We start from the raw sequence: 25200 nt of genomic DNA on the forward strand, positions 1-25200 counted from the left end.
ACAAGGTCATTCACTGAGTGAACACTGGTTGCTGCAACTACTACTACCATTACTATTACCGTTATTGTTATTGTTAAAAAACTAAAGGCATAAGCCTGAGGGCTGTTTTCAATCTGCTGCAGCACCCCATCTCTGGGACTCAGGGCGGGACAGGCTGCAGGAGGGATTTTGGATGATGCTCCAAGCTGCCACATCCCAGGCAGTGCAGGCACCCGGGGCCTTAGTGCAGGAGGATGGGGCTCAAGAGGAGCAGCCGCCAAGAGCAGGGATGATCCCCTGGCTCAGAGGACCTTTACTGGTTGGGACTCACAGCTCAGAGCGGGGTGCAGGAGCCAACCCTGGGGTTGGGGTCCCCGTCACCCCAGCAGTCCCGGGAAGGCACCAGCGCTGTTAAACCCGGCCGGGGATCTCCGCCCATAAATCACCGTAACAAGCGCGGCCGCGCTCCTTGTTCTTGTCTGACCGCAGCCAGCACGGCAGGAACGGCAGAGGAGTGTAATAATTAATAATCATTAGAATAATAATGCAGAAAGACAGTAGCAAAGCAATTAGGCAGAGAGGGAGCGCTTGCTAATCGAGGTGGGGAGTTCCAGCCCAAACAGCTCGGGGAGGAGCAGGGGAGGGACAGGAGGAGGATGGAGGGTTGGGGCGTGTAGGGGAGGATACCTGGCATGTCCCAGCGGAAGAGCGGGATGTGTGGACGCCAGCAGAGGAAGGACCCTGGCTCCAGCCCTGCCTGCAATGTGAGCCCCAGGCTCGTCTGCCCCGCGTGTCTCAGTTTCCCCATCCCTGCATGGACGCTGTGTGCTGGAGAAGGCTGTGGGAGGAGTCGAGCCCTTCTTGGCAGCCTGAAAGGCAGGAGAGAAAGAGGGGAGAGGATGGCTGTGTCTCCCATGAGAGTAGGAGCAGCCCCCTGCCCACGCCGTGCCCACACTCACCTCCTGGCAGAGGTGCCCGATGCCCCGGATCTTGAAGGAGCCCGTGGGCTGGACGTTCTCCAGCTTCATGAAGACCTTGGTGCCCGCTGCCTTGGAGAGGGGCAGGCTCTCCGGGATGGCTGAGATGATGTGGAAGGGCTTCTGGCCCCACCAGGCTGGGCTACCATGGCCCTGGCAATGGATGCTCTGCCAGGGAGAGGTGGTGGAGTCGTGAGTCCCTCCCCACAGCCCCGGGGCTGACCCCAGTCTTGGTGCAGGGCACAGGAGTCCCTTGGGAAGGACAGACCTGTCCCAAGTGCCCTTCCCAACTCTGGGATGTAGGAGCACCTATGGGGTCTCCCTGCCAGAGCCCCAGGACAGGCTATGCCACCCCCTCTTCCATCGTCCTGGTCCCCACATCCCAGGTGTCTCCAGGTGCCCCCTGCACACCCTGTCCCCTAACCCAGCCAGACACGGTGCTGGGTGTCCTGCTAGAGACATGTGGCCCCAGCAGCCAAATCCCATCAGCCTTCGAATGCCCAGGAGACAAGATGTGGGTGCCCAGGAGATGGAGGAAGAGGAGGGGCAGCTCCCAAAATATTTTGAGGGTCCTTAAGGGTTTACATTTGCTGTTCTCGGGTCCCAGCAGATTTTAGGACTTTGCTCATTTGGTCCAGACCCCCAGTGTAGCCAGGGCAGCCTGCACACCCCAAATCCCCACTCACTGCTTCCAAAGGAGCCATCACACCCCTATGCCCACCCTGCCAAGCCCCCCAACCCAAAGCAGCCTGGAAACCTGTCCAACCTGCACATCCCGAGGGGCTCAGCCCCTCCAGCTGAGTGAGCCCCCCCAGATGAGCCCCCTCAGCTGGCTATGCCAGCCACTCTGTGGAGGGTCAGGAAGAGTCTCTGTAGGGGTGACACCCCTACAAAGGTGCCCCTTGATCACCCCTTGGAGAGGAGTTACTCCAAGGACCCAGCCAGAGCCTGGCCCAGATCTGAGGTCCAGCAGCCCCCAGGCAAAACAGGCAGAGATCCCCCTTTCCTCTGGGACCCCTTCTCATCTCCCAGCCCCAGTGACCACCCTCAGGGTGAGAGTCCTACCTTCTGTCCCCAGTGGGCGAGGAGGAGGAAGGTGGGATCTGGAGGAAGGTCCCAGCCCCGCAGGTTTCTCTGTCCCTCTGGCCAAGCTGGAACAGTCTGAAAGCAGAGGCTGAACGGGAATCCCAGCAGGGAAACACTGCACAGCAGCTGGCACAGGCACATCCCAGCCAAATGGGGTGCACCGGGAACCTCCACACCCTCTTCAGCTCTGTCCCACTGCCAGGCAGACGGCAACAAAACAGAACCCAAAATATGTGGGTTTGGTCCCCTTGTTACCAAACGAGGAGCTAAAAGTTATGATTAATGCACTGGGTATCTGAAAGCACGGGCTTGCTTATCAAACCCATATCAGGCTGGAACTAAAGGGCTTAGTGCTGTGGCTGGAGATGAACACCTCCATATCAAACAGGACCAGGACTCTCAGTTAGGTAATTGAGGGCAAACAAGTCCATGTGAGGAAATAATTAATATGCTAATAAACTCAGAGAAGTAATTAACATAGTCCGGCCTTCTTATAAGAAACAGGTTGAATATCTTTATAATGAAAATAAACCACTAATTCAAGGGTGTGACAGGAAGAGCTCTCTCTCACATGCCTGGCACAGAAAATAAAGTGCAAATAAAGCTTTCTAATACTACAAAGAGTGTTTTAGTCCCGATTTTCAGTGACACTCTCACCCAAACTCTGCCTCAAAGCTCCCCTGAGAGCACTCTTGCTGGCAGGTACCGAGCGAGGCGAGAGCTCCAGGGGAACCCTGCTCCTGGTGGAGCTCCTTTGGCTCCATCCCTGCCCCAAGGAAGGCAATGCCAGGCTGTCACCACATCACTTCCCTTGGCCAGAGTCCCTGGGTGACACCACCGTGGCAGCTGCGGTGATACTTAACAACTTTTTGGGTTTCCACTTTTAAGAAAATAAAGAAAGGAAGGCAAGCAGCATTTCCAGCATGCCCTGCTCTTGGCACCAATGTGCTTGTCCCTCCTTGCTGCTCCTTCACCTGGTGATGGAGATCTATCTGCCAAAATTGAGGCACAGGGATCCCTCGAGCAGCTCCCCCTGCCACAGGAGCCCACACACCACAGGGACACCAGGGGACACAGGCTCTGCCACCCCCGCCTTACCTGCAGCACCTCCCCACACAGTGGGCTATGGACACCCTGCCTTGTCCAGTGCACCCATCCCAGATTTTGGGGTGCCAAACAGCACCCCAACAGCCCAGACCTGCTGCATCCCACCCCCCTGCAGACCCCACGGAGCCCCAGGGGCTCCCAGTCCTGCTGGGAATCTGGCACCTTCAAAGCCCTGCCGAGCCAGCACATTAATCCCCCACTAATGACCTCGTTATTCCTAACGAGGCAGATCAAGGGACCTGCTGCCCAAGAGGATTTTACACCGGGGCTTTTGGGGATGGGGGCACACAGGTGCCTGAGAGGGGCAGAAAAAAGGGATGAGGATGGTCTCCCACTCCTGCAGGGAGAGCGCTGGCGCTTCCCCATTTCAGCAGCTCTGCCCCACACCGGTCCCCAGCCTGAGGCAGCAGCAGAGAACCCTCCACAGCCTGCACCCCAAAAGAGCCCGGCCTGGCTGGGCACACACCCTCCCACCCTCAGAGAAACAGGATCACCCTGTTAATATGGGGGGGGCAAGACCACAGTGTGAGCCCAACCCTCAGAGCAGCCACCCGAGAGTCCGGCAGAGAGCAAAGCACCGCCACCACCACAGAGCGCTTTATTTGTCACAGCCACGCCAGCTCACTGCCCTCCTCTCTGCCCCGCGGGCGAGCCCCAGGATCCCAGGACCTGCTTTTTTCTGGGAAGAGCCCCCCAAGACAGGTGTCAGCACCCAGGGACAGGCGCTGGGACCGGCAGGGAAGGGGCACGGGGAGGGCTCAGCGCCCTGCACAGCACAACCGGGACCTGAGCGGCAGAGAGAGCCAGGGGAGGGCGGGGTATCACAGAGCTGCGGTGCCCCCACACCCCCTAAAGGGATCCCCCCGCAGGACAGACACCCACGGACGGACGGGATCAAAAAGGAGGGCAGGGTCACTGCCATGGAGGGGGCGGAGCCGGGGAAGGCCACGCCCCCTGCAGCGACCGGGGCCGTGTTTTGGGCGGGGCTTCGGCGAGACCACGCCCCAATATATAAATAGAGTGGGTTGGGGCGGGGCCTTAATGTGACCACGCCTTTATAGGCGGAGCTTTGGCGTGATCGGCTTTGGGTAACGGGAGGTTTTTGTAGGGACGGGGCGATATATTGGTAAATAAACCCTTCCCAGCATCATTTTTGAGCAGTATAAAGTGGAACACAGCGTCATTCACTGGGTGAACATTATTATTATTATTATTATTATTATTATTATTATTATTATTATTATCATCATCATCATCATCATAATCATCATCATTATTGGTATTATTATTATAATAATTATTAATATTATTAATAGTAATATTATTGATGCTGTTAATTATTATTGTTACTGTTAAGACAAGTTTTTAAAAATAATATTATTATTAAAAGATAATATTATTAAAATAATATTATTAAAGTATTGTCGTTATTAAAATATCGGTGCTACTATTAAAATATTATTAAAATATTGTTATAAAACGTTAATAAAATAATAATACCAAAACACTTTCAATAAAATAATATTATTAAAATATTATTGTCAAATTATCATCGTATTACTATTATCATCATTATTAATATTACTATTATTATTATTTTCAAGGCATAGACCTGAGGGCTGTTTTCAGGCTGCTGGGGCACCACATCTCTGGGGCTCAGCACAGGACAGGCTGCAGGAAGGATCTTGGATCCTGCTCCAAGCTGCCACATCCCGGGGGGTTTGGGCCTTGGTGCAGGAGGATGGGGCTCACCAGGAGCAGCCACCAAGAACAGGGATGATCCCCTGGCTCAGAGGACCTTTACTGGTTGGGACTCACAGCTCAGAGCTGGGTGCAAGAGCCAACCCTGGGGTTGGGGTCCCCAGTGCAGCCAGGGCTGAGGTACAACATCACAGCTTAGTCGGGGATCCCCATGGCAGAGAGGGTCCCCACTGGAGCCAGCCCCCCAGCAGTCCCAGGAAGGCACCAGCACTCGGGATTCCTGCCTGTCTCCAGCTGCAGGGTGACCACAGGTGACCCCCCACCAGCTGGGGCCATGCCACTCCCACTGGGGTGTCCTCCAGATAACCTGTACCTCCAAATCCCTGCCAGGGACATCCAAAGCCCAATCCCCCCAGCCTGCACCCAAAGCCCGAGTGCTCCCTCATCAAGGCAAGGAGAGGGAAAAGTTCCCTGTTGGGGTGCTCAGGGGAGTCACCCCAAACCCCACAGTCACGCCCACGTCCCCACCAGCAGTGACCTTTCAATGGGACTGCACTGGGAAAACACCACCGTGAGCTCCCAACTGCCCTGACCCCCCCGGAGCAGCATCAGTCCTGGGAATAATTTCCTTTTTTAAAAGCTGTTGGTCAAACATCAGTGCTTTTATTTTTTTCCCCTGACCTTTTTGCCTTTTTTGTTGTTGTTGTTGTTGTTGTTGTTGTTGTCATTGTGGTTTTTTTTTTGGAAGGGGAAGGTCTGCAGAAGGTGGAAAGTAATCAGGTTTTGGACCTGGGATAAAAAATAGCTGGAGTAGGCTGGGCTGACTCCTTATAATTAATAGTGTGCCTCGTAATAGGATTCTACAGCCTTCGGTGCTCCCTGGGAACACCTTTTTACATAAGATATTGCTCACGATGGAGCAGCAGAGTTTTGATTTATGGGGGTTTGGCCTCCAAGAAGCACCTGGGTGAGGTGGCCTGACTGGTAGGTGGTATGGGGGGGGCAAGGGGCCAAAGGCAAGGAGGGTGTTTCTGGCGGCCTGGCAGCCAGGGCAGGGGAAAGGGCTTTGTGGGGGCATGTCAGTGATCTGGGGGACAGAGCTGGTCCTGGGGCTGGGCCCCCTCTGCTCCAAAAGGGAGAAGGAGGAGGGTGAGAAGGGGTTTGGGGCACCCTGCCCAACATCACTGGGTGATGCTCAGGGCACAGGCTCAGTGGGGGAACCAGCTGAAGCTGAGGAAGCCCACAGGGAGCAAGACCCCACATTGCCCGGGAAGGGGAGGAAGGAAGGGGGAGAAATGTTGGGAGGACACAAAAAACCCCAGGAGGTGCCATAGCAAAGAGTTAAAAGCAAACACAGCAGTACAGAGCGGGAATGGGGGAGAGCAGGAAAGCGTGAGGGAAAGGGAGGGGATGGGAAAAAGAGTAGAAAAAACCAGAATCTTAGGGGGTCCAGGATGGAGTACACACCCCCCCACATGTGTTGGAGCACCTTGGAACCTGCGGGTGTTAAACCCGGCCGGGGATCTCCGCCCATAAATCACCGTAACAAGCGCGGCCGCGCGCCTTGTTCTTGTCTGACCGCAGCCAGCACGGCAGGAACGGCAGAGGAGTGTAATAATTAATAATCATTAGAATAATAATGCAGAAAGACAGTAGCAAAGCAATTAGGCAGAGAGGGAGCGCTTGCTAATCGAGGTGGGGAGTTCCAGCCCAAACAGCCCGGGGAGGAGCAGGGGAGGGACAGGAGGAGGATGGAGGGTTGGGGCGTGTAGGGGAGGATACCTGGCATGTCCCAGCGGAAGAGCGGGATGTGTGGACGCCAGCAGAGGAAGGACCCCGGCTCCAGCCCTACCTGCAATGTGAGCCCCAGGCTCATCTGCCCCGCGTGCCTCGGTTTCCCCATCCCTGTATGGACGCTGCGTGCTGGAGAAGGCTGTGGGAGGAGTCGAGCCCTGCGTCCACCAGGCTTTATTTTGGTTATTTCGGAGGGAAAGCAAGCAGAGGGTGCCAGCCAGGCTCTGTCGCGTCCCCTGCCTCGGGGTGGGTGTCACTCCATCCCCAGCTGGCTCTTCAGGGCTCGCAGATGTGCCGTGTTGATGTTGCCGCCCCCGCAGACCACGACCACCACGGAGCCCAGCGGGGTCCGCAGCTTCCCCTCTCGCTGCAGCCGCTGCAGCCGCCCCGTGTAGAGCGTGGCCAGGGCGGCCCCGCACGCCGGCTGCACCAGCATCCTCTCGTCATCTGTGGGGACGAGACCACGGGGACATCCCGACACCTGCAGGGACTGCCTGCAGACACACGGTGCCCCCAGCACCCTGACTCCAGCAGCTCTCAAGAGCCGGTGGTGTCCCCATCACCCCCGTGATGCCCAGCTGGCCCCACTCACCCAGGAACTGCTCCACAGCCCTCACAGCCTCTGTGTCCTCCACCACCTGGGAGATGATCTGGCACTCCTGGGCACACTCCAGCGCCCGCGTTGCCACTGTCTTGGCTCCCAGGCACTTGGCCACACTGGGACATGAGGGGACAAGGTGGGACAAGGTGGTCAGGGTGGTCTCAGGACCCCTCAGTGAGCTGGGCTGAGCCCTGCCTGCTCGTTGCACATGTGGCTGCTCACCTGGTGATCTCAGGCAGGGTGACCAGCCGGCCAGCTTTCAGTGCCTCGTGGAAGCTGTGGGTTCCGTGGGTTTCAGCAGCGATGATGGGGATGTCCTGCCAGCCCACCTGGTGCAGGCCCTCCACGACACCAGCCAGCAGCCCCCCACCACCCACCGACAGCACGATGGCATCTGGTTTGGTCTCCAGAGAGTCCTTCAGCTCCCAGACCAGGCTGGTGTGACCCTGCCTGCAGGGCAAGGGGGGCAGGAGAATACAGCCTGGGGGCACCCCGAGCCAGCCCATATCCCAGGGATGGGAATTAGGGGTGGGAGCTGGGCCCTGGCAGCACTCACCACACCAAGGGGTCATCAAAGGGGTGGATGCTGACCCAGCCCTCCGTCTTCAACAGCTCCTGGGCTCTCTTGTTTGCATCATCAAATGCCTGGGGTGGAGGGCAGTGGGGGCTCAGAAGGGCTCCACACAGCCCTGTAGTGGGTTTCTGTGGCTGGGTTTTGGTAGCAGGGGTGGGAGGGGGGCTACAGGTGTGGCTCCTGTTGGAAGCTGCCAGAAGCTTCCCCTGTCTGGTGGAGCCAGTGCCAGCCAGCTCTAGGATGGGCTTCCAGCCGCTGGCCAAGGCCAAGCCAATCTGGAGAGGCAGTAACGCCTCTGGGATAATAACATATTCAAGAACGGAAAGTTATTGTGCGGATGAAGATTCCAGCCAGGGAAGAGCAGAGTGTACAACAATGTAAACACCAAGGTCAGTGCAGAAGGAGGGGCAGGAGATTCTCCAGGTCCCGGAGCTGAGGCCCTGCAGCCCATGGTGCAGACCAGGGTGGGCATCTGTGCCCCTGCAGCCCATGGAGAAGCATCAGGATACCCAGACCCCCCTGCAGCCCATGGAGGAGCACTGGGATGCAGAGACTCCCTGCAGCCCATGGAGGAGCCCCTGCTGGAGCAGGTGGATGCAGGAAGGAGGCTGTGACCCCGGGGGAGGCCCAGGATGGAGCGGGGTCCTGCCAGAGACCTGCGGCCCATGGAGAGGGAAGCCCAGGCTGGAGGAGGTTTTTCCCAGGTAGGACCTGTGGCCCCTGTGGGGGACCCATGTTGGTACAGCTCATTGGTGAAGGACTGCACCCCATGGAGGAGTGACCCACGGGACAGCAGTTTGGGAAGAGCTGCTGCCCGAGGGGTGGACTCACACCAGAGAGGTCCATCAAGGACTGTCTCCCGTGGGAGGGACCCCATGGGAGCAGGGGAAGGACTCCAACTCCTCTCCCTGACAGCAGCAGAAATAACAACTGACCATAATCCCCATTCCCTGTCTCCCTGCACTGCTGGTGGGGAGGAGGTAGAACTTAGAAGGAAGCAGGGGTGGGGGGAAAGTGTTTTTAAGATTATTTTACTGCTCACTCTTTTGCTCTGATCCTCTTAGTAGCAAATGTAATTAATTTCCCCACTTTGAGCCTGTTTTGCCTGTGATGGTGATCAGTGAGTGACCTTTCCCAGCCCTTATCTCAAGCCCTGAACCCTTCATTGTTTTATTTTTCTCTCCTCTGTCCAGTTACAGAGAGGAGTGAGAGAGCAGCTTTAGTGGCTACCTGGTGTCCAGACAGGGTCAACCCACTACAAGCCCTCACACCGCAGGGATGTGTCCCTTGTCACCACGGGTGGGGGTCCCAAGGGTGACCCTGCTGCCGTGCCAGGGTGCAGGAGATGCAGGAGAGGGACATTTTGGGATGGGATGTCAAGCACATCCCCAGCATCACTGAGCAGGCTGAGGTCAGGCTCAGCCCCCTCTGGTCCCCCCCAGGCCCCAGTTTTTACCTTGCCATAGACCTCCACGGTCGCCCCCAGCTCCTCCAGCTTGCGCTTGGGGATGGGGCCGCTGGTGCTGGGGATCACCACGGTGATGGGCAGCCCCAGCTTCTTGGCTGCATATGCTGCTGCCATACCAGCATTCCCCCCTGTGGGAAGCAGTGGCTCAGGCAGGGCTTGGCCCCCCATACATCCCCAGATTCCTCAGGGAATCAGCTCGGGATGGAGTTACCTGAGGAGCAGACGAATTGGCGGCAGCCCCTCTTGGCAGCCTGAAAGGTGGGAGAAAAAGAGGGAAGGGATTGCCTGTGTCCACCTGCCATGTCCCTCATGGGGGCAGGAACAGTTCCCTGCTCACGCCGTGCCCACACTCACCTCCTGGCAGAGGTGCCCGATGCCCCGGATCTTGAAGGAGCCCGTGGGCTGGACGTTCTCCAGCTTCATGAAGACCTTGGTGCCCGCTGCCTTGGAGAGGGGCAGGCTCTCCAGGATGGGCGAGACGACATGAAAGGGCTTCTGGCCCCCACCAGGCTGGGCTGCCATGGCCCTGGTGATGGATGCTCTGCCAGGGAGAGGTGGTGGAGTCACCAGATCGTCTCCATCGGTCCACCCCACAGCCTCGATGCCCACCCCAGGCTCGGTGTGGGGCACAGGAGCCCCTCAGGAGGGAAAGGGCTGTCCTCAGTGTTTCCTGCCAGCTCCAGGATGTAGGAGCACCTATGGGGTCTCCCTGTCAGAGCCCCGGGTGAGGCTGTGCCATCCCCTCCTCCATCCTTCTGGACCTCATTTCCCGGTGCCTGCAGGTGCCCCCTGCACGCCCTGTCCCATAACCCAGCCAGGGTCGCCGCAGGGTGGGGGTTACCTGGTGTCCCCTGGGGCCTCGCTGCGTGTCCCCGGCTGCTCACCCGCCGCCGAGTCTGGGGGACAGAAGAGGGAGAGGTGACGTCGGAGGGGCCGTGCCGGTCCCTGTGCTCAGCAGCGCAAGGGGCGGCGGTCAGACATTGCCCCGGCCCTTCTGTTTGCTCAGCACTGTGGGAGTTTTACAGCCGCGACGCTGGACCGATGCCGAAGGCGCCTGGCCATGGCTGGGCGCGCTGCCGGGTGTCCTGGCCAGGACAGGCACGTGTGGTCCTGCCAGCCAGATCCCTCTGAATGCTCGGGAGATGGGATGTGGGCACCCAGGAGATGGGGAAGGGGAGAAACAGCTCCCAAATGATTTTGGGGGTCCTTAAGGGTTTGCACTGGCTGTTCTCAGGTCCAACCAGGAACATGTCCCAGCAGATTTTAGGACTTTGCCCATTTGACCCAGGGCAGCCTGCATACCCCAAACCCCCACATAAGATAACACTTATTGCCTCCACATGAGCCATCACACCCCTGTGCCCACCCTGCCAAGCCCCACACCCCACAGCAGCCCCGGAATCCTGTCTGAGCTGCACATCCCAGGGAGGCTCAGTCCCTCCGCCTGTATGAGCCCCCCAAGATGAGGCCACCAGCCTCAGATGGCCATGCCAGGCACCCAGCAGAGGGTCAGGAGGGGTTCTGGGTCAGGGGGACCCCCCTACAAAGGTGCCCCCTGATCACCCCTTGGAGAGGGCCAAGCTGGAACAGTCTGAAAGCAGAGGTTGCACGGGAATCCCAACAGGGAGACACTGCACAGCAGCTGGCACATGCACATCACAGCCAAATGGGATGCACTGGGAATATCCCCACCCTCTTCAGTTCTGACTCACTGCCGGGCAGACAGCAATGAAACAGGCACAGAATATCTGATTTTGGTCCCCTTGTTACCCAGTGAGTAGCTAAAAGTTGATACAGTTAATGCACTGGGTATCTGAATGCACGGGCTTGCTTATCAAACCCATATCAGGCTGGAACCAGAGGTCTTAGTGCTGTGGCTGGAGATGAACATCTCCATATCAAACAGGACCAGGACTCTGGTTAGGTGACTGAAGGTGAACAACTTCATATAAGGAAATAATTATTAAGCTAATAATCTCTGGGAAATAATTGACATAGTCCAGCCTTTATATAAGAAACAGGTTGACTATCTCTATAGTGTAAATAAACCACTGATTCAAAGTCGTGGTGTGTGTGACAGGAAGAGATGTCCCTCACACACCTGGCACCAAAAATAAAGTGCAAATAAAGCTTTCTAATACTACAAAGAGTGTTTTAGTCCTGATTTTCAGTGACACCCTGACCCAAACTGTGCTGCAAATGCCCCTGGGAACACTCTTGCTAACAGGCAGTGGGAGCTGCAGGGCAGCCCTACTCCTGATGGGATGGGAGAGGGCTGGGCCCTTGGTGGCAGGAGCTGGGGAAGGGGTGCAAGGAGCTCCCAAGAGCTCACAGAGACGAGGCTGGGGACCCCCTTGGTGAGACCACCATGTGTCAGCTCAGCCCTGGGGTGCTTCAGAGTCCTTTTCCACACTACACCTACTTCCTCCTCCCCCCTTTGCCACCTTTTGACTCTATCCCTGCCCCAAGGAAGGCAATGCCAGGCTGTCACCCCATCACTTCCCTTGGCCAGAGTCCTTGGGTGACAACACCATGGCAGCTGAGGTGATATTTAACAACTTTTTGGGTTTCCACTTCAAAAAAAAACCCAAAACACAAAAACGGAGGGGAAGCAGCAACCCAGCCACTGTTACAATTCCAGCATGCCCTGTCCTTAGCATGTGTGCTTGTCCCTCCTTGCTACTCCTTCATTTGGTGATGGAGATCTCCTATCTGCCAAAACTGAGGCACAGGGATCCCTCGAGCAGCTCCCCCTGCCACAGGAGCCCACACACCACGGGGACACCAGGGGACACAGGCTCTGCCACCCCCGCCTTACCTGCAGCACCTCCCCACACAGTGGGCTATGGACACCCTGCCTTGTCCAGTGCACCCATCCCAGATTTTGGGGTGCCAAACAGCACCCCAACAGCCCAGACCTGCTGCATCCCACCCCCCTGCAGACCCCACGGAGCCCCAGGGGCTCCCAGTCCTGCTGGGAATCTGACACCTTCAAAGCCCTGCCGAGCCAGCACGTTAATCCCCCACTAATGACCTCGTTATTCCTAACGAGGCAGATCAAGGGACCTGCTGCCCAAGAGGATTTTGCAGCCGGGCTTTTGGGGATGGGGGCACACAGGTGCCTGAGAGGGGCAGAAAAAAGGGATGAGGATGGTCTCCCACTCCTGCAGGGAGAGCGCTGGCGCTTCCCCATTTCAGCAGCTCTGCCCCACACCGGTCCCCAGCCTGAGGCAGCAGCAGAGAACCCTCCACAGCCTGCACCCCAAAAGAGCCCGGCCTGGCTGGGCACACACCCTCCCACCCTCAGAGAAACAGGATCACCCTGTTAATATGGGGGGGGGGGCAAGACCACAGTGTGAGCCCAACCCTCAGAGCAGCCACCCGAGAGTCCGGCAGAGAGCAAAGCACCGCCACCACCACAGAGCGCTTTATTTGTCACAGCCACGCCAGCTCACTGCCCTCCTCTCTGCCCCAGGATCCCAGGACCTGCTTTTTTCTGGGAAGAGCCTCCTAAGTCAGGTGTCAGCACCCAGGGACAGGTCCCAGGCCTAGAGAGCCCCGTGGTGGGGAGGGAGAATGGGGGGCTCAGCCCCCTGCACAGCACAACCGGGACCTGAGAGGCAGAGAGAGCCAGGGGAGGGCGGGGTATCACAGAGCTGCGGTGCCCCCACACCCAGCTGACCCCTAAAGGGATCCCTCCACAGGACAGACACCCACTGATGGACGGACAGGATCAGCCCACGGGTGCCTGTTCAGTCCCAGTGGACCTTGACCGGGGGGAACGTCCAGAGGTCCGGGTGGCCCATGTGGAGCAGGGAGCTGCAGGGGGATGTGCTCCAGCGGAAGGGGGGCACATCATCCCACGTGGGGCCACTGGCAGCCACCAGCCCAAAGGAGGGGACCATGCCCGAGGAGGTGACCTGGAGCAGGGGAGACAAAACAGGGTGTGAATCAGCACAGAGGAATGGGCAGCACAGTCCGGGGGAGCTGCAGGGGAAAGTGCCCCCTGCAAGAGGAGATCCCCCCTAATGGGGCTGCCTGAATGCCCCACCTTCATGTCGGTGCCGCCGTGGCAGCGCTGGCGCAGGGCAGGGAAGGGGTAGGTGCCGTTGGGGGGGTTGAGGTCAGAGCGGGCAGAAATGGCGTTCTCGGCGTTCTGGGGGGGGTCACAGCCCCTGCACCGTGACAGAGGGTCCTGCAGGTAGTTGTTGGACCTGCCAGGAGAGGGGCCAGGAGTGAGTCACGGGGAAGACATAAATTTACAGCGATGGAAAAATATCATACCCAAAGGTCGCAAAGCCCTGGGGGGTGTGGAACAGCCGGGTTTGGGGGGTCCCCAGCACAGACCTCATGAGGCGGATCATGGAGTCCAGGTCATGGACCAGTGTCTGGTTCCGGCGGAAGATCTGGGCCCGTGGGTTCTTGTCGTAGGTGAACCAGTCTCCATACTTCCTCACCAGCTCCAGGTTCCCGCTGGCATTGAAGATCTCCTCAAAGTACCTGGGGGGGGGACGACTCAGAGAGTCAGCATTCAACAGAGGGGTGGGTGGCAAGGCCCAGCACTGCCTCCCTTTATGGGGCAGCTGTGGATGGCATGGGGTGAATGGCACTCACGGTACATTGTAGCTGGCCCAGTAGCCCTGCTGGTACAGCAGCTCTGTCAGATCAGCCTCCACCACCAGGCCCCTGCGCTGGGAGGAAGAGCATCGGTCAGAGCAGAGAGGAAAGATCCAGTGGGGATAAGCAGAGATGCCTTAGGATAGGCTGGGACACATGCTGGAGGTCCTTACCGTGTTCCACCCCAGTCAGGGGAGCTGGGCACCCATCACCTCTACACAGGCATCCCCAGAGCCTTTAACCACATCTCCATTTCCCACTGCCCACCCAATGGGCTGGGGCAGACATGACCCCTAGGGCTTTCCCAAACCCACAGGGATGGGAGAGGAGATGCTTCCACTGTGGCTCAGCTCAGCGCAGGAGTTGCTGCTCAGGGAGGAAGGGGGTCACTCACGGGATCTGCTCCAGCACGGTCAGCACGCCCGGTGACGGGCTCGCTCCGCCTGGCGTGAAGGCGTTGTAGTCCACCACCATCCACTGGTTGTTGTAACTGGCACAGAGAACAGGAATTGCATCCCTCTGGCAGCCAGCCTCCTCCCAGGGACTCTCCATCCAGTCCCACCTCACCCTGGGGATAAATTCCCATGCCCCATCCCACCCCACTCACGTGCCGCTGTTGAACCGCCGGAAGACAGTGGCCCACTCGGGCCCGCTGCGGGCCAGCCGGTTGGCCACGATGTTCCTCAGCCACTCCAGGACGCTGCCCCGCGGGTCCAGGTACTTCCACCGCGCCGGGTTGTTGTTCCCGATGGTGGTTTCCAGCGCTACCTGCGGGGAGGGCAGTGAGGGGCAGGGCAGCGGGGCCGGGGAGGGGTCCCCGAGCGCCACAGCCACTCACCAACCCACTGCTGAGGATGTAGAAATCATCCGCCGAGAAGATGGTGCCGGGGTAGGAGGAAAACACCTGGATGCTCCCGGGGATCTGAGACTTGCCTGGAGGGGGGATGTAGAGGCAGGGGAGCATCAGAAGGGGGGTGTGAGGTGCAGCCCCCCCAGCCCAGCCCACGCACCGCCGGCTGAGGCGCGGAAGGGCAGCGTGTACTTCTTGATGAGGCGCAGCATGGACTGGTAGGAGTTCCAGGTGTCGTGGGCCACCAGGAGATCCCGATTGCCCGGCAGCAGCTTCACTAGGGCAGAGCAGGAGCCTGAGCCCAGCACACGCTGCGGGGAGGAGCGGTTCAGGGCAGACTCCAGGTCCTCCAGGTCACCCCCCAACTGCAGCAGCCTGAGGGGAAGCAAGATATATGAGGTACCAGGTGGGGGACATCCCAGCACACGAGCTGAGCTGGCTCAGAGCTCTCTGTCTGTCCATCCAGGCTGGAGCCATTTATTCATCCCACACTAATGCAGGCACTTGTGCTGGGAGCACCTTGGCAGTCAGATCAGGGAGGGAAGGGTGAGCACAGCAGTGGGGAAACTGAGGCAGGAGCTGTGGGGGGACCCACTCCCCAGATCACGGTGTGGGGAGGAGGAGAAACTGCCTTGGCTCCATCCTGCCCCAGCAGCAGAGGACAAGCACCACAGAACACGGATGAGGTGAACTGGGAGCAGAACTGGCTGTCCCTGGACATGCAGGAATTGTCCCCACAGGATGCCCCAGCCACACCTTGAGACAACCACCTCCCACTCTCCACCACCTCCAAGAAGGAGCTTACAGGAAGCCAAAGGGTGCCAGGGTGAACCTGCCCCGGGGGAAGTCCAGGCGCCTGTTGTAGCTGTCCTCCAGCCCCTTCAGCTGCAGCAGGGCCAGGCGCACCTGGGGACAGGGGACAGAGCTGGCACCCGGCTTCCCTGAGGAAGAGGGGTGAGAGATTTTGGGGGATGGGCTCCCCCATTCCCCCAGGGGACGCAGCAGATCCAGTGGGTCCCAGTGCTGTTGCAAAGGCAGGAAGAGGCACAGGGGGAAGTGTCACTGTCAGCAAGGTCATGACTCAGCACCCGTGCCCAAGGGTGGCCAAGTCACCCCCTGGGCACCCCAAAGGCAGCACGTGAAGCTCCAGCACTGAGAAAGTCACGAGTCGCTTCTTCTCGCCCCAGGGAGGAGGATCCACGTGGCCACATCCCTGTCATCCTGCCTGGAGCCCAGCCAGGACATCTCACTGCCCTGTCCCCGCCTCTGAATTGAAGCCCCAGCTATCCCAGGAGGATGCAGTGGGGTTCTCCTGGGGTGGGGGTACCCCATCCTCACCTGGTGCCAGTACTCGGGGTCCTGCCCCTTCCCCATCTGCTCCTCCATCCAGCCCAGGTTGGCCTCCAGGTAGTCCCGGAGCTTCTGGCAGTACTCGCTCTCGTACTTGAAGGGGCCGCAGTAGCCCACCATGGTGTTCATCCAGTGCATGTACATCAGCTGGGGGGCACAGCGTGGCGTCACCGGCGGGGGACAGCCGGGGAAAGAGGGAAGGGAAGGGGACATGTCCTCCAGGGCCCCATTTTTGGAGGGGTCACCCCTTACCTGCTCGGTGACAGCGGCCTCGGCGAGCCCGGCAGCGTAGGCCTGCAGGCTGTCATTGTACGAGGCGTTGGTGGTCACCTCGAGGAAGGCCCAGCTGGGGGGGACACGGTCACGGAGGGCGGTCAAGGGTGGGTGATGGGTGGGACGAGGCTCCCCCGGGTCAGCCCCGCCACCCATCCCCGCTCGGCTCCATGCCACCCCCGTCCCGTCCCACCCGGGTCAGCCCCGCCACCCATCCCCGCTGGGCTCCATGCCCGTCCCCACCCGGGTCAGCCCGTGCCGTCCCTACCCGACGTGGGGGATGCGGTCATCGAGGCTGGCCCAGGCCACGGCGGCGGGGAGGCGGCCGGGCAGGACGCGCAGCCGCCCGGAGCCGGGCTCCAGCAGCACGGAGACATTGCGGGGCGCCGGGGTGGGGGCTGCCCCGGCCGGTCCGGCGGAGAGGAGCGGGGAGAGCAGAACCGCCGCCGCCAGCAGCACCCCCGGGGCCGCCATGGTGGGGACACCGCGGGGCGGGGCCAATGGGGCGGGGCCAGGGCGAGGCCACGCCCCCGTGGTATGAATGGGGCGGTGTGTTGTTGGGGCGGGGCTTAAACTTGGTCGCGCCCCCTTCGGCGGTCCCGCCATGACATGAATGGGGCGGGTCCTGTTGGGGCGGGGCGATCGGGGTGACCACGCCCCCAGCGAGCCCTCCGTGGGATGAACGTCGAGTAGGGGCGGATTTTGGGGCGTGTCTTGTGGCGTGACCTTGGTCCCGCCAGCCGGCCCTGCGGGATTGGGGACTCTCGCAGCCCCTCAACAGCCTGCGTCCCTCCTATCGTACTCCCACATGACCCCACGCTCATATTCACGCCCCCACTTCAACGCCCCCCAACGCCCACGGGAGATGTGTGCAGGTCGCCCCCCCAGCCCCAGTCATGTCCCACCATTAAGGACCACGCATGGCCCTGTGGGGTCCAGCCCCAGCCGGTGCAGCCCGCCAAGGGCGGCTCGTGAAACCTGGGGCTGGTGCGGGGGGACTGGGCCCCACGGGGGTTCGGGGCAGGGGAACACACGAGGTGCTGGTCCCCCTGTGGGCCCCAGCCCCGCCGCAGCCCCGCCGCAGCCCCTCGTTGTGCAATCGCGGGCGGCACCTGTTTACTGCCTCCCGCTCCTCCTCCTCCTCCTCCTTTTCCGGCGGGCAAAGTCTCCCTGCGGAACAGGTGTCCCGGGGGGCGGGGGTAGAGGGCTCGGCCTCGCGTGGTGAAGTCACGGTGGGCTGCACACAGTCCCCCCGGAGAGTCCCCCAGTGGAGGTGGAAAAGATGCCACACGCCCGGGGCTGTTCTGGGCAGGGCGGCACCTCAAAGGCACCGCTCGTGTGGGCACATGGTGGCCCAGCACGTCCCACCAGCTCCCAGTTGCTGCGGTTAATTTCCCAGTAGTGCCCACCTGTCCCCGCTCCTGTGCTCAGCGCTGCGTGAGACCACCCCGGGCACCCAGACCCGGCCGGGTGCAGAAGCCAAGAGGGGAGCACAGGGACACGCGGCGAGCACCCAAATTTGACCTAAAACCAGAAAAACCGACTGAGAAAGCATCCCTGTCCCAGCGGGGTCTGGGGGCCATGCCCCGGGCCAGCTCCTGGCGGGGCCAAGGCTTCCACCAGTGGGTGCCACTGGTCTTTGGGTAGCGGGGGGACCTGGGAACCCCTGGGAGATGCTCCCACAGCTGGGCACTGCCTATGTTTTTTATTTTCCTTCCTTTCCCCTCTCTCCGGAAAGAAGGGCAGAATGCGACTTTGAGGAGGCTGGCCAGGGTGGGACATGGATCCTTGAATCCCATCAGGATATCGAGGCTCCAGCCATGGGGGTTAAGCTGCACATCCTCCCCCCAGAAACACGGCTCGGGGGCTTGCACAGGGCAGGGTCGAGGCTGGGGTGTCCCGGAGCGGGGGACACCGGGGCGGAGAGGGGCACCAGCAGCACCCCCGGCCCCTCTGTCTCGAGCCACCGGCACAGGGATCTGCGCAGCACCGGTTCACCATCCCCGGCCGTGCCTGCGATGAGTTCGCCCGCTCTCAGAAGGTCACCCCAAAGGGGGCTGTAGGTGGGCGCAGCACCCAGGGTGGGTGTCCCGGCTTGAGAGGGACGGGATGGGGCAGAGAGTCGCGCGTGTCCCCCCTCCGCCGCCACCCCGCCACCAGCGTGGGAAAGTGCCGCTGTCGCTTTAAGGGCGAAGGGTGGCGGCCCCTTTAAGGCGGGGGGGGCGCGGAGGGGATCAGCTGCCCGCGCACGGCAGCGGGGCCGCGCCGACACGGTGGGTCCGCGCCGCGGGTGGGGTCCCCGGGTACCCCCGCATCCATCTCCCCGCATCCCTGCCCGGTATCCCCCACCCCTCGGGGTCCCCGTCCCCCCCCGCATCGGGGTCTCCCCGTCCCCCCCCCCCGCTTTGGGGGGTGCCCTCAGGTCCCCTGGTCCTGCCTGGGGTGTGGGTGCCCACCCCCATCTCCCTGAGCTCGGGGCGGCCCCGGGGCTGAGCCCCCCCCCCGGCGGGGACGTGGCGGGGCGGCGAGGACTCAGCCTGCCCGCGGGGGGCTCTGCCTTCTATCCTTTTAATTCTTTTTATTTTAAATAATAATTTCTGGTTTTTATTGTTAATTTTTAACCCCTCCTCGCCCCGCACGTGGAGCGCGGGATGGGGGTGCGGGAGCAGTCCCCGATCGCTCCCCCCGGGGGCTGCTGCCGGCGGTAGGTGCCCCCCGGTGCTGCCCCCCGCCATGGGGCAGGGGGCCATGGGGCAAGGGGCCGCGGGGCTGGCCGGGGTGCTCAGCCTGGCCGGGGCACAGCCAGCCGGGACCCCGCTGCTGCTGGACGTGGGGCGCACGGTCTCTCCCGGGAGGGATGCTCTTAGCCACGGACGGGGCCTGGATGTGAGTCTGGGGGCTGCGGTGGGGTTTGGGGGGAAGCGGGAGGGATTTGGGTGTTGCCGGGGTAGTGGGATCCCGTCCCGTCCCGTCCCCGATTGCCCTTCCCCGCCATCGCAGTTGGGATCTCACCAGGATTTCCTCCGCTGCTGTTTTTCTCCTCCTAAAACCTCACCGCCTGCCAGGCCGGCGCCTTCCCATGGCCGGGGTTGGGTGGGGGCTGTGTGGGGACAGGGACAAGGGTGTGGGCAAGGGCTTCCACCCCTGCTGGCCCTGGCACAGCCCTTCACCCACGTACATGTAGCACAGACGGGGGAACTGAGGCAGGGGTGACGGTGACCTGCCGAAAGCAGCCCCGCAGAGGGGCAGGGTGCCCGATGTGGGAGTGGAGGGTGCTCGGGGTGGGCAGTGCACCTCAGGGTGCCCGATGGCAGCCCTCCGGGGGGGCAGGGGAGGCTCGGGGTGGGTAGGGGCTCGGGGAACCCGGCTGAGCAGTCCCCGCTCTGCCCCGCAGTGCTGGGAGGTTCGGAAACAGAACAGCTCCGAGTGGTGCCGCTTCATCCGATCCAACCCCGACTGCCGGATGGACGGGGGCTTCCTCGACTACCTCAATGGGGTCTTCTGCGTCTTCCCCCCCCGGCTGCTGCCCCTCGCTGTCACCCTCTATGTAAGGACCGGAGCAGGGCAGTGCTGGGGGATGCTCCGCTGTGGGGGCGTGGGGTGGGGACCCCACTGACCCCTCTCTGTGCCACCCCTGACCCCACAGGCTCTCTGGCTGCTGTACCTGTTCATCATCCTCGGTGTGACAGCAGAGAAGTTGTGAGTGGCCCCGCAGAGTAGGGGACAGTCCCCGGGGTGAGCAGGAGCCCCATGGTCTCCGAGCAGCCCCATCAACCCTCTCCGCCTCCTTCTCTGCCTTTCCAGCTTCTGCCCCAACTTGTCGGCCATCTCCACCAACCTGAAGCTGTCCCACAACGTGGCAGTATCCTTGGCAAAGCACATGGGACCTCATCCAGGGAGGGGGGGATGTGGGGACAGGGCAGAGGAGGTGACAGTGACACTTTGTGTCCCCTTGGCACCGTGCCAGGGGAAATCAATTCGGAGCGTGAACCTGGAGGAGGCACTGGGACAAGCGGCCGTGTGCTGGCACTGGGTGGGAATGCGCAGCCCCCCTGCGTCCCCACAGGGGAAGAGACCCCCCAGGCCTTTTCCTTGACGTGCCCTCTCCATGGCGTCACCTTCCTGGCCTTTGGAAATGGGGCACCGGATGTCTTCAGTGCCGTGGTGGCCTTCTCCGACCCCCGGACAGCGGGGCTGGCCATCGGGGCCATCTTTGGTAAGGGGACCCCCACTGCCAGCTCCTCCCTGGGAGCTGCTGGCTTGGGACCTGTGTCTGGGGGGAACATTGTGGAGCCGTGGGATGTTCCCACCACTGAGAGGGTCCCGTGGCGTTGGCAGGTGCCGGTGTGTTCGTGACCACGGTGGTGGCCGGGGGCATTGCCCTGGTCAAGCCCTTCACGGCCGCCTCCAGGCCCTTCCTCAGGGATGTCATCTTCTACATGTTGGCCGTCTTCCTCACCTTCATGGTCCTCTACTTCGGCAGGATCAGGCTGGGAGAGGCTCTGGGTGAGCGCTGGGGGGGTGCTGGGGCTGGGGAGTGGTGGAAGCAGCCTGGGGGTGCCATAACCCCCCCCCCATCACTCCCCCCTCCCAGGTTACCTGGGGCTGTACGTGTTCTACGTCGTCACCGTGGTGCTCTGCACCTGGATCCACCGGCGGCAGCGGGGGGACGGGACGGCCCCCCCCGGGCCCTGGGAGCCAGGTAAGGGCCACCTGGCTGTGGTGGGACCCCGGGTGTGTCGGGGTTTCCTTCCACTGTCCCCCTCCACTGCTCCTCCCCGCAGAGATGCCGACGGATTCCGAAGAGCCGGAGCCCTCAGGCACAAACAGCAGTGACTATGGTATGTTCTTCCTGCTGGGCTTGGGGCTGGCTCTGTCCTCGGGGGTCCCAGAGACCTCCAGGCTGTTGCATGTGTGACTGAGTCCATGGGGTGGGCATGGCCGGGTGCTGCTGCCCTGGGGCAGGTGGATCCCCCTGGAGGCACACAGGGCACTGCAGCCCCACGCTGGAAGGGCTGGGGGAGCCCAGGGAACCCCCCCTCACCCTGCTCAGCCACTGTGGCCCCTCTCAGGTGAGGAGTACCGGCCCCTGCTCCCCTCCCAGGAGACCTCCCTGCGCATCCTCACCACGGCCCTCAGCCCCTTGGACTACCGCAAGTGGAGGAGGAAGCCCTGGTACTGGCGGCTCTTCAAGGCCTTCAGGGTGAGTAGGGGGGACATGAGCCAGGAGAAGCCCCCCCACGGGGCATCCCCAACCCTGCTGGCCCTTGAGGCTGTGTCACCCCCCCAGGCTTTGGAGTGGGGATGGTGGGTTGTGTGGTGGGTTGGGGATGGTCACAGGGCACCTCACAGGGTGTCTCAGCTTGGGGGTCCCTCACCCCAGGTGCCCGTGGAGCTGGTGCTGCTGCTCACTGTTCCCGTTGTGGACCCTGACAAGGATGACCTGAACTGGAAGAGACCCCTCAACTGCCTGCACATCCTCACCAGCCCCCTGCTCTGCATCCTCACCCTGAAGTCGGGCGCCTGTAAGAGTCCAGGGCATTCCCAGCTCCCAGGAGGGGACGGGACTGAGATGGCCACCAAAGCCCTGGGGACTATAGGAGCCCCTTGGAGCTGGCTCCCTGTTCTGGGGAGGGAGAATGGGCAGTGAAGAGCCAAGCTGGGGGCCTGGTTTGCAGCTGATTTGCAGCTGGATGTACCCTCACAGGGCTGGGGTGGCCCCCCAGCATCCAGGACCTGGAGTAAAAATGGAGCAGGCCTGGCCTGTCTGGAGAAACTAAGGCACTGAAGGGAGCAGCCCTCTGAGGGCTTAGGATAGAGGTGGCTTTAGAGGACAAGGCTTTACCTCCTACCTTGAGTTTGGTCAGATCCTGCCCCAGCTGCTCTGATGTCCCCTCTCCTCACCACGTGCAGATGGGCTGTACCAGATCCAGGGCGTCTTCCCAGTCTGGGGACTGGTCACACTGGTTGGCTCTGTCCTGGCCATCATCATCTTCATCACCACAAGCAATGAGGAGCCGCCCAAATATCACTGTGTAAGGTGTCCTCCAGCCCTGAACACCCACTGGGGACCAACCCAGCCTGCTCTGGTCTGGGCTGAGGGTCCTGGGGGCAGAGCAGGAGCCAGGACCTCTTTCCCATTCCCCAGTGTCCCCAGGAAGGATATGACTGGCTGAAGGTGGGCAGGGCCCTGTGGGATGTACCCAGGGCCCAGCCTGCACCTCTTCCTGGCAGGTATTTGCCTTCCTTGGGTTTTTGGCCAGTGCCATGTGGATCAACGCCGCAGCCACAGAGCTGGTGAACATCCTGCGGACCCTGGGCATCATCTTCCAGCTGAGCAACACCGTGCTGGGCTTGACACTGCTGGCCTGGGGCAACAGCATCGGTGGTGAGGGCTCTGCTGTGCCCCAGTACCCCCCAGGCACACCCTGGGGTCCCCCTGCCATCCCCCAAGGTCTCCCCTTCTCCCTCTGCAGACACCTTCTCCGACCTCACCATGGCACGGCAGGGCTATCCCCGCATGGCCTTCTCCGCCTGCTTCGGGGGCATCATCTTCAGTATCCTTTGGGTGCCAGGGGCAGGGGCTGCCTCAGTTTCCCTGCCTACAGCCCAGGAGAGGCCCTGGTCCTGTGGGACCCCTGGAGAGGAGCTGGGCAGCATCCAGCCCAGAGCCCCAGTGATGTTGGCAACCTCCTCGGTGTCCTCACGGTCTGGGGGGACTGGTGTGGTATTTGTGAGCTGCAAGGGTGGAGCCATCAGCACCACACTGTCCCCGTGGCTCTCCCAGCCCCAGAAGGGTGGGAGTTTGGGCTGGAGTCTGGCAAATTTGGGATTTGCCAAAGGGAAAGAGGGGAAGACAGAGCCTGTGCCTCCCTCTGGCGGGTCCCCAGACCAGGCTGAAGCCTCTCCTCCTCAACTGCTCCTGGTTGTATTTACCACAAGCAGGGGAATGCTTTGGGGCCAGGCAACAACCATGGGGTGCAGAAAGGAGGAGGAGGAAGGCTGGTGCTGTGCCCCTCCCCAGGGCGGGAGGGATGTGGCTGGTTCTGTCACTGCCCCGAGGTCTCCTGTGCTGTGTCTCCATCCTGAACGTGCTCCAGACATCCTGGTTGGAGTGGGACTGGGCTGCCTGCTGCAGATGAGCAGCAGCCAGCCGCTGGTGAAGGTAAGGCTGCAGCGACACGGTGACACGGGTCAGGCTGGCAGCAGGACCCCGGTGTCACCCCACATCACTCCCCATCTCTCTGGCAGCTGGAGCCCGACAGCCTCCTGGTCTGGGTCCTGGCAGGGGCCCTGGGGCTGAGCCTGGTCTTCTCCTTCGTGTCGGTGCCAGCTCAGTGCTTCCAGCTGGGCAAGGCCTACGGCGTCTGCCTCATCACCTACTACCTGGTGTTCCTCTGCGTGGCCCTGCTGACCGAGTTCAGGGTGATCCATCTCTCCACCTCTGACTGACCCCAGGGGATCACATCCAGCCCTGGATCTCATTCTGCCCCTCCCCTGTCCCTGCCAGGGGTACAAGGGCACCCTGACCCCAGCTGAGCTGCTGGAGGTGCCAGCCCAGCCCTCAGCCTTCACTTCATAAAAGAGGATGGCTGTGGTTAGAGAGAGGAGTTGTTAGTCACTGGCCACATCCTCTGCTCGCTCTGTTTAATCTGTTTAACTCATGGCAGCCCTGGGCAGGAGTAAGGTCGAGACCTTGGCTGCCTCTGGTCCCAGTGGCAGGGGCAGAGGATGGGGCAGCTCTGGTTTGGGGGCACAAGAAGAGAGGCTTTACCTCCTCAACCGCTTCACCTTCCCCTCCTCACCTCCATCCAGCTGGTCCAGGACAGGGCTGGGGCCGTTGTGTAACACAGGGTAACTCTAAAAGTCCAAGCAGATGTTTGTCCTTCTAAAGGACACTCTGTGTTGGCACCGTGGGTCTGGAATAGCAGCTGGGGCAGAGCCAGACAGGGTTAAGGTGAGTCAGCGCTCCAGGGCAGCGCTGGGTTTAGTGCAAGCAAAGCTGGAGGAAAAACAAACACCAAACCAAGGGAGGCTGGTTTCCCCTGCTTTTTTTAGAGATGTTTTTCAAGCCGAGTTTCAGATCCTACTTTTCTCCTCCTCCTCCTGGGGCGGGTAGAGCTGTAGGAAAGGACCTGGAAGTTTCGACACAGTGTTAGCCTCTGGCAGGACTAGGTTTAGACACTGTAAAAATATTGCAATAAAAAAAACTCACAAACCCAGCCTTGGCTTCTGTTTGCTGCGAGGGCAATTTCTCTTGCCCTGTGCTGGCGTGACACAGCCCTTACTCAGCGTGGAGCCTTTGCAGGGCAGAGGGAACAGTGGGGGCTGAGCTGGGAGTGACACCCCAGGCCACCCAGGGCGGTTTTCCCCAGGGTCTGGGAAAGTGGTTTCCTCTGGGTTCACCAGCAGCCGCTGTCCCAAGAGCAGTCACACGTCCCCTCACGTTGGGAAACGATGTGTCACGGTCGATGTGTCACGGCCATGCCAGGGGTCAGCAGGGGCGGTGAGAGGCACTGCTCAGTCCCTGGGGACAGGGACACGGGAGGGGCTGCCCGCGGTCCCAGGGGAGGAGCACAGTGAGCGGGCTCGTGGTTCTGCTCCCAGTTAGGAGCGTCCACAGAGCACAGGCTGGAAAGCAAAGTGCTGTTCCAGAGGGACACCCACCTCACTGCCCCACGGGAGAGGTGGGGGTGTTGTGCAAGCAGCACAACCGCCGGACCCAGTCCCTGCTCCCTTCTGGGGGTGCCAGCAGCCCTGGAGCATTTCTCCTTTTTCTAACCAGGGCTTTCACAAAAAATAACGCTCCCTGTGCCTGCAGCT

At 61.0% G+C, this 25200-nt stretch overlaps 4 protein-coding genes across 4 annotated transcripts; 1 reads left to right on the forward strand and 3 right to left on the reverse strand.

The window, feature by feature from the left end:
* Nucleotides 1–366: 366 nt before the first annotated feature.
* Nucleotides 367–1660, reverse strand: LOC113984349 (L-serine dehydratase/L-threonine deaminase-like). The gene is made up of 3 exons (XM_039384210.1): nucleotides 1643–1660; nucleotides 939–1124; nucleotides 367–848 (listed from the first exon to the last, which is right to left on the reverse strand). Exons 1-3 carry the CDS (start codon nucleotides 1658–1660, stop codon nucleotides 549–551), a joined length of 504 nt encoding a protein of 167 aa, XP_039240144.1. The 3' UTR covers nucleotides 367–548.
* A 5142-nt stretch (nucleotides 1661–6802) lies between these two features.
* On the reverse strand, nucleotides 6803–10250 carry LOC113984348 (serine dehydratase-like). The gene is made up of 8 exons (XM_027714319.2): nucleotides 10129–10250; nucleotides 9642–9828; nucleotides 9499–9538; nucleotides 9276–9415; nucleotides 7802–7890; nucleotides 7468–7695; nucleotides 7237–7361; nucleotides 6803–7091 (listed from the first exon to the last, which is right to left on the reverse strand). Exons 2-8 carry the CDS (start codon nucleotides 9807–9809, stop codon nucleotides 6898–6900), a joined length of 984 nt encoding a protein of 327 aa, XP_027570120.1. The 5' UTR covers nucleotides 9810–9828; nucleotides 10129–10250; the 3' UTR covers nucleotides 6803–6897.
* A 2431-nt stretch (nucleotides 10251–12681) lies between these two features.
* On the reverse strand, nucleotides 12682–16851 carry PLBD2 (phospholipase B domain containing 2). Its single transcript, XM_027714318.2, has 12 exons — nucleotides 16646–16851; nucleotides 16357–16450; nucleotides 16093–16251; nucleotides 15560–15660; nucleotides 14915–15129; nucleotides 14743–14837; nucleotides 14512–14672; nucleotides 14299–14394; nucleotides 13902–13973; nucleotides 13635–13787; nucleotides 13339–13501; nucleotides 12682–13207 (listed from the first exon to the last, which is right to left on the reverse strand). The coding sequence occupies exons 1-12, from the start codon at nucleotides 16849–16851 to the stop codon at nucleotides 13040–13042; spliced, it is 1683 nt and encodes a 560-aa protein (XP_027570119.1). The 3' UTR covers nucleotides 12682–13039.
* A 1784-nt stretch (nucleotides 16852–18635) lies between these two features.
* SLC8B1 (solute carrier family 8 member B1) lies at nucleotides 18636–24599 on the forward strand. The gene is made up of 15 exons (XM_027714317.2): nucleotides 18636–19263; nucleotides 19772–19924; nucleotides 20024–20076; nucleotides 20182–20239; nucleotides 20488–20593; nucleotides 20716–20883; nucleotides 20972–21079; nucleotides 21162–21218; nucleotides 21450–21580; nucleotides 21761–21902; nucleotides 22291–22412; nucleotides 22612–22765; nucleotides 22854–22934; nucleotides 23478–23542; nucleotides 23629–24599. The coding sequence occupies exons 1-15, from the start codon at nucleotides 19111–19113 to the stop codon at nucleotides 23827–23829; spliced, it is 1752 nt and encodes a 583-aa protein (XP_027570118.1). The 5' UTR covers nucleotides 18636–19110; the 3' UTR covers nucleotides 23830–24599.
* Nucleotides 24600–25200: the final 601 nt, after the last annotated feature.

The sequence above is a fragment of the Pipra filicauda genome, unplaced genomic scaffold (assembly GCF_003945595.2).
Source record: "Pipra filicauda isolate LSUMZ 115617 unplaced genomic scaffold, ASM394559v2 scaffold33_size4404698_pilon, whole genome shotgun sequence".
Taxonomy (NCBI): domain Eukaryota; kingdom Metazoa; phylum Chordata; class Aves; order Passeriformes; family Pipridae; genus Pipra; species Pipra filicauda.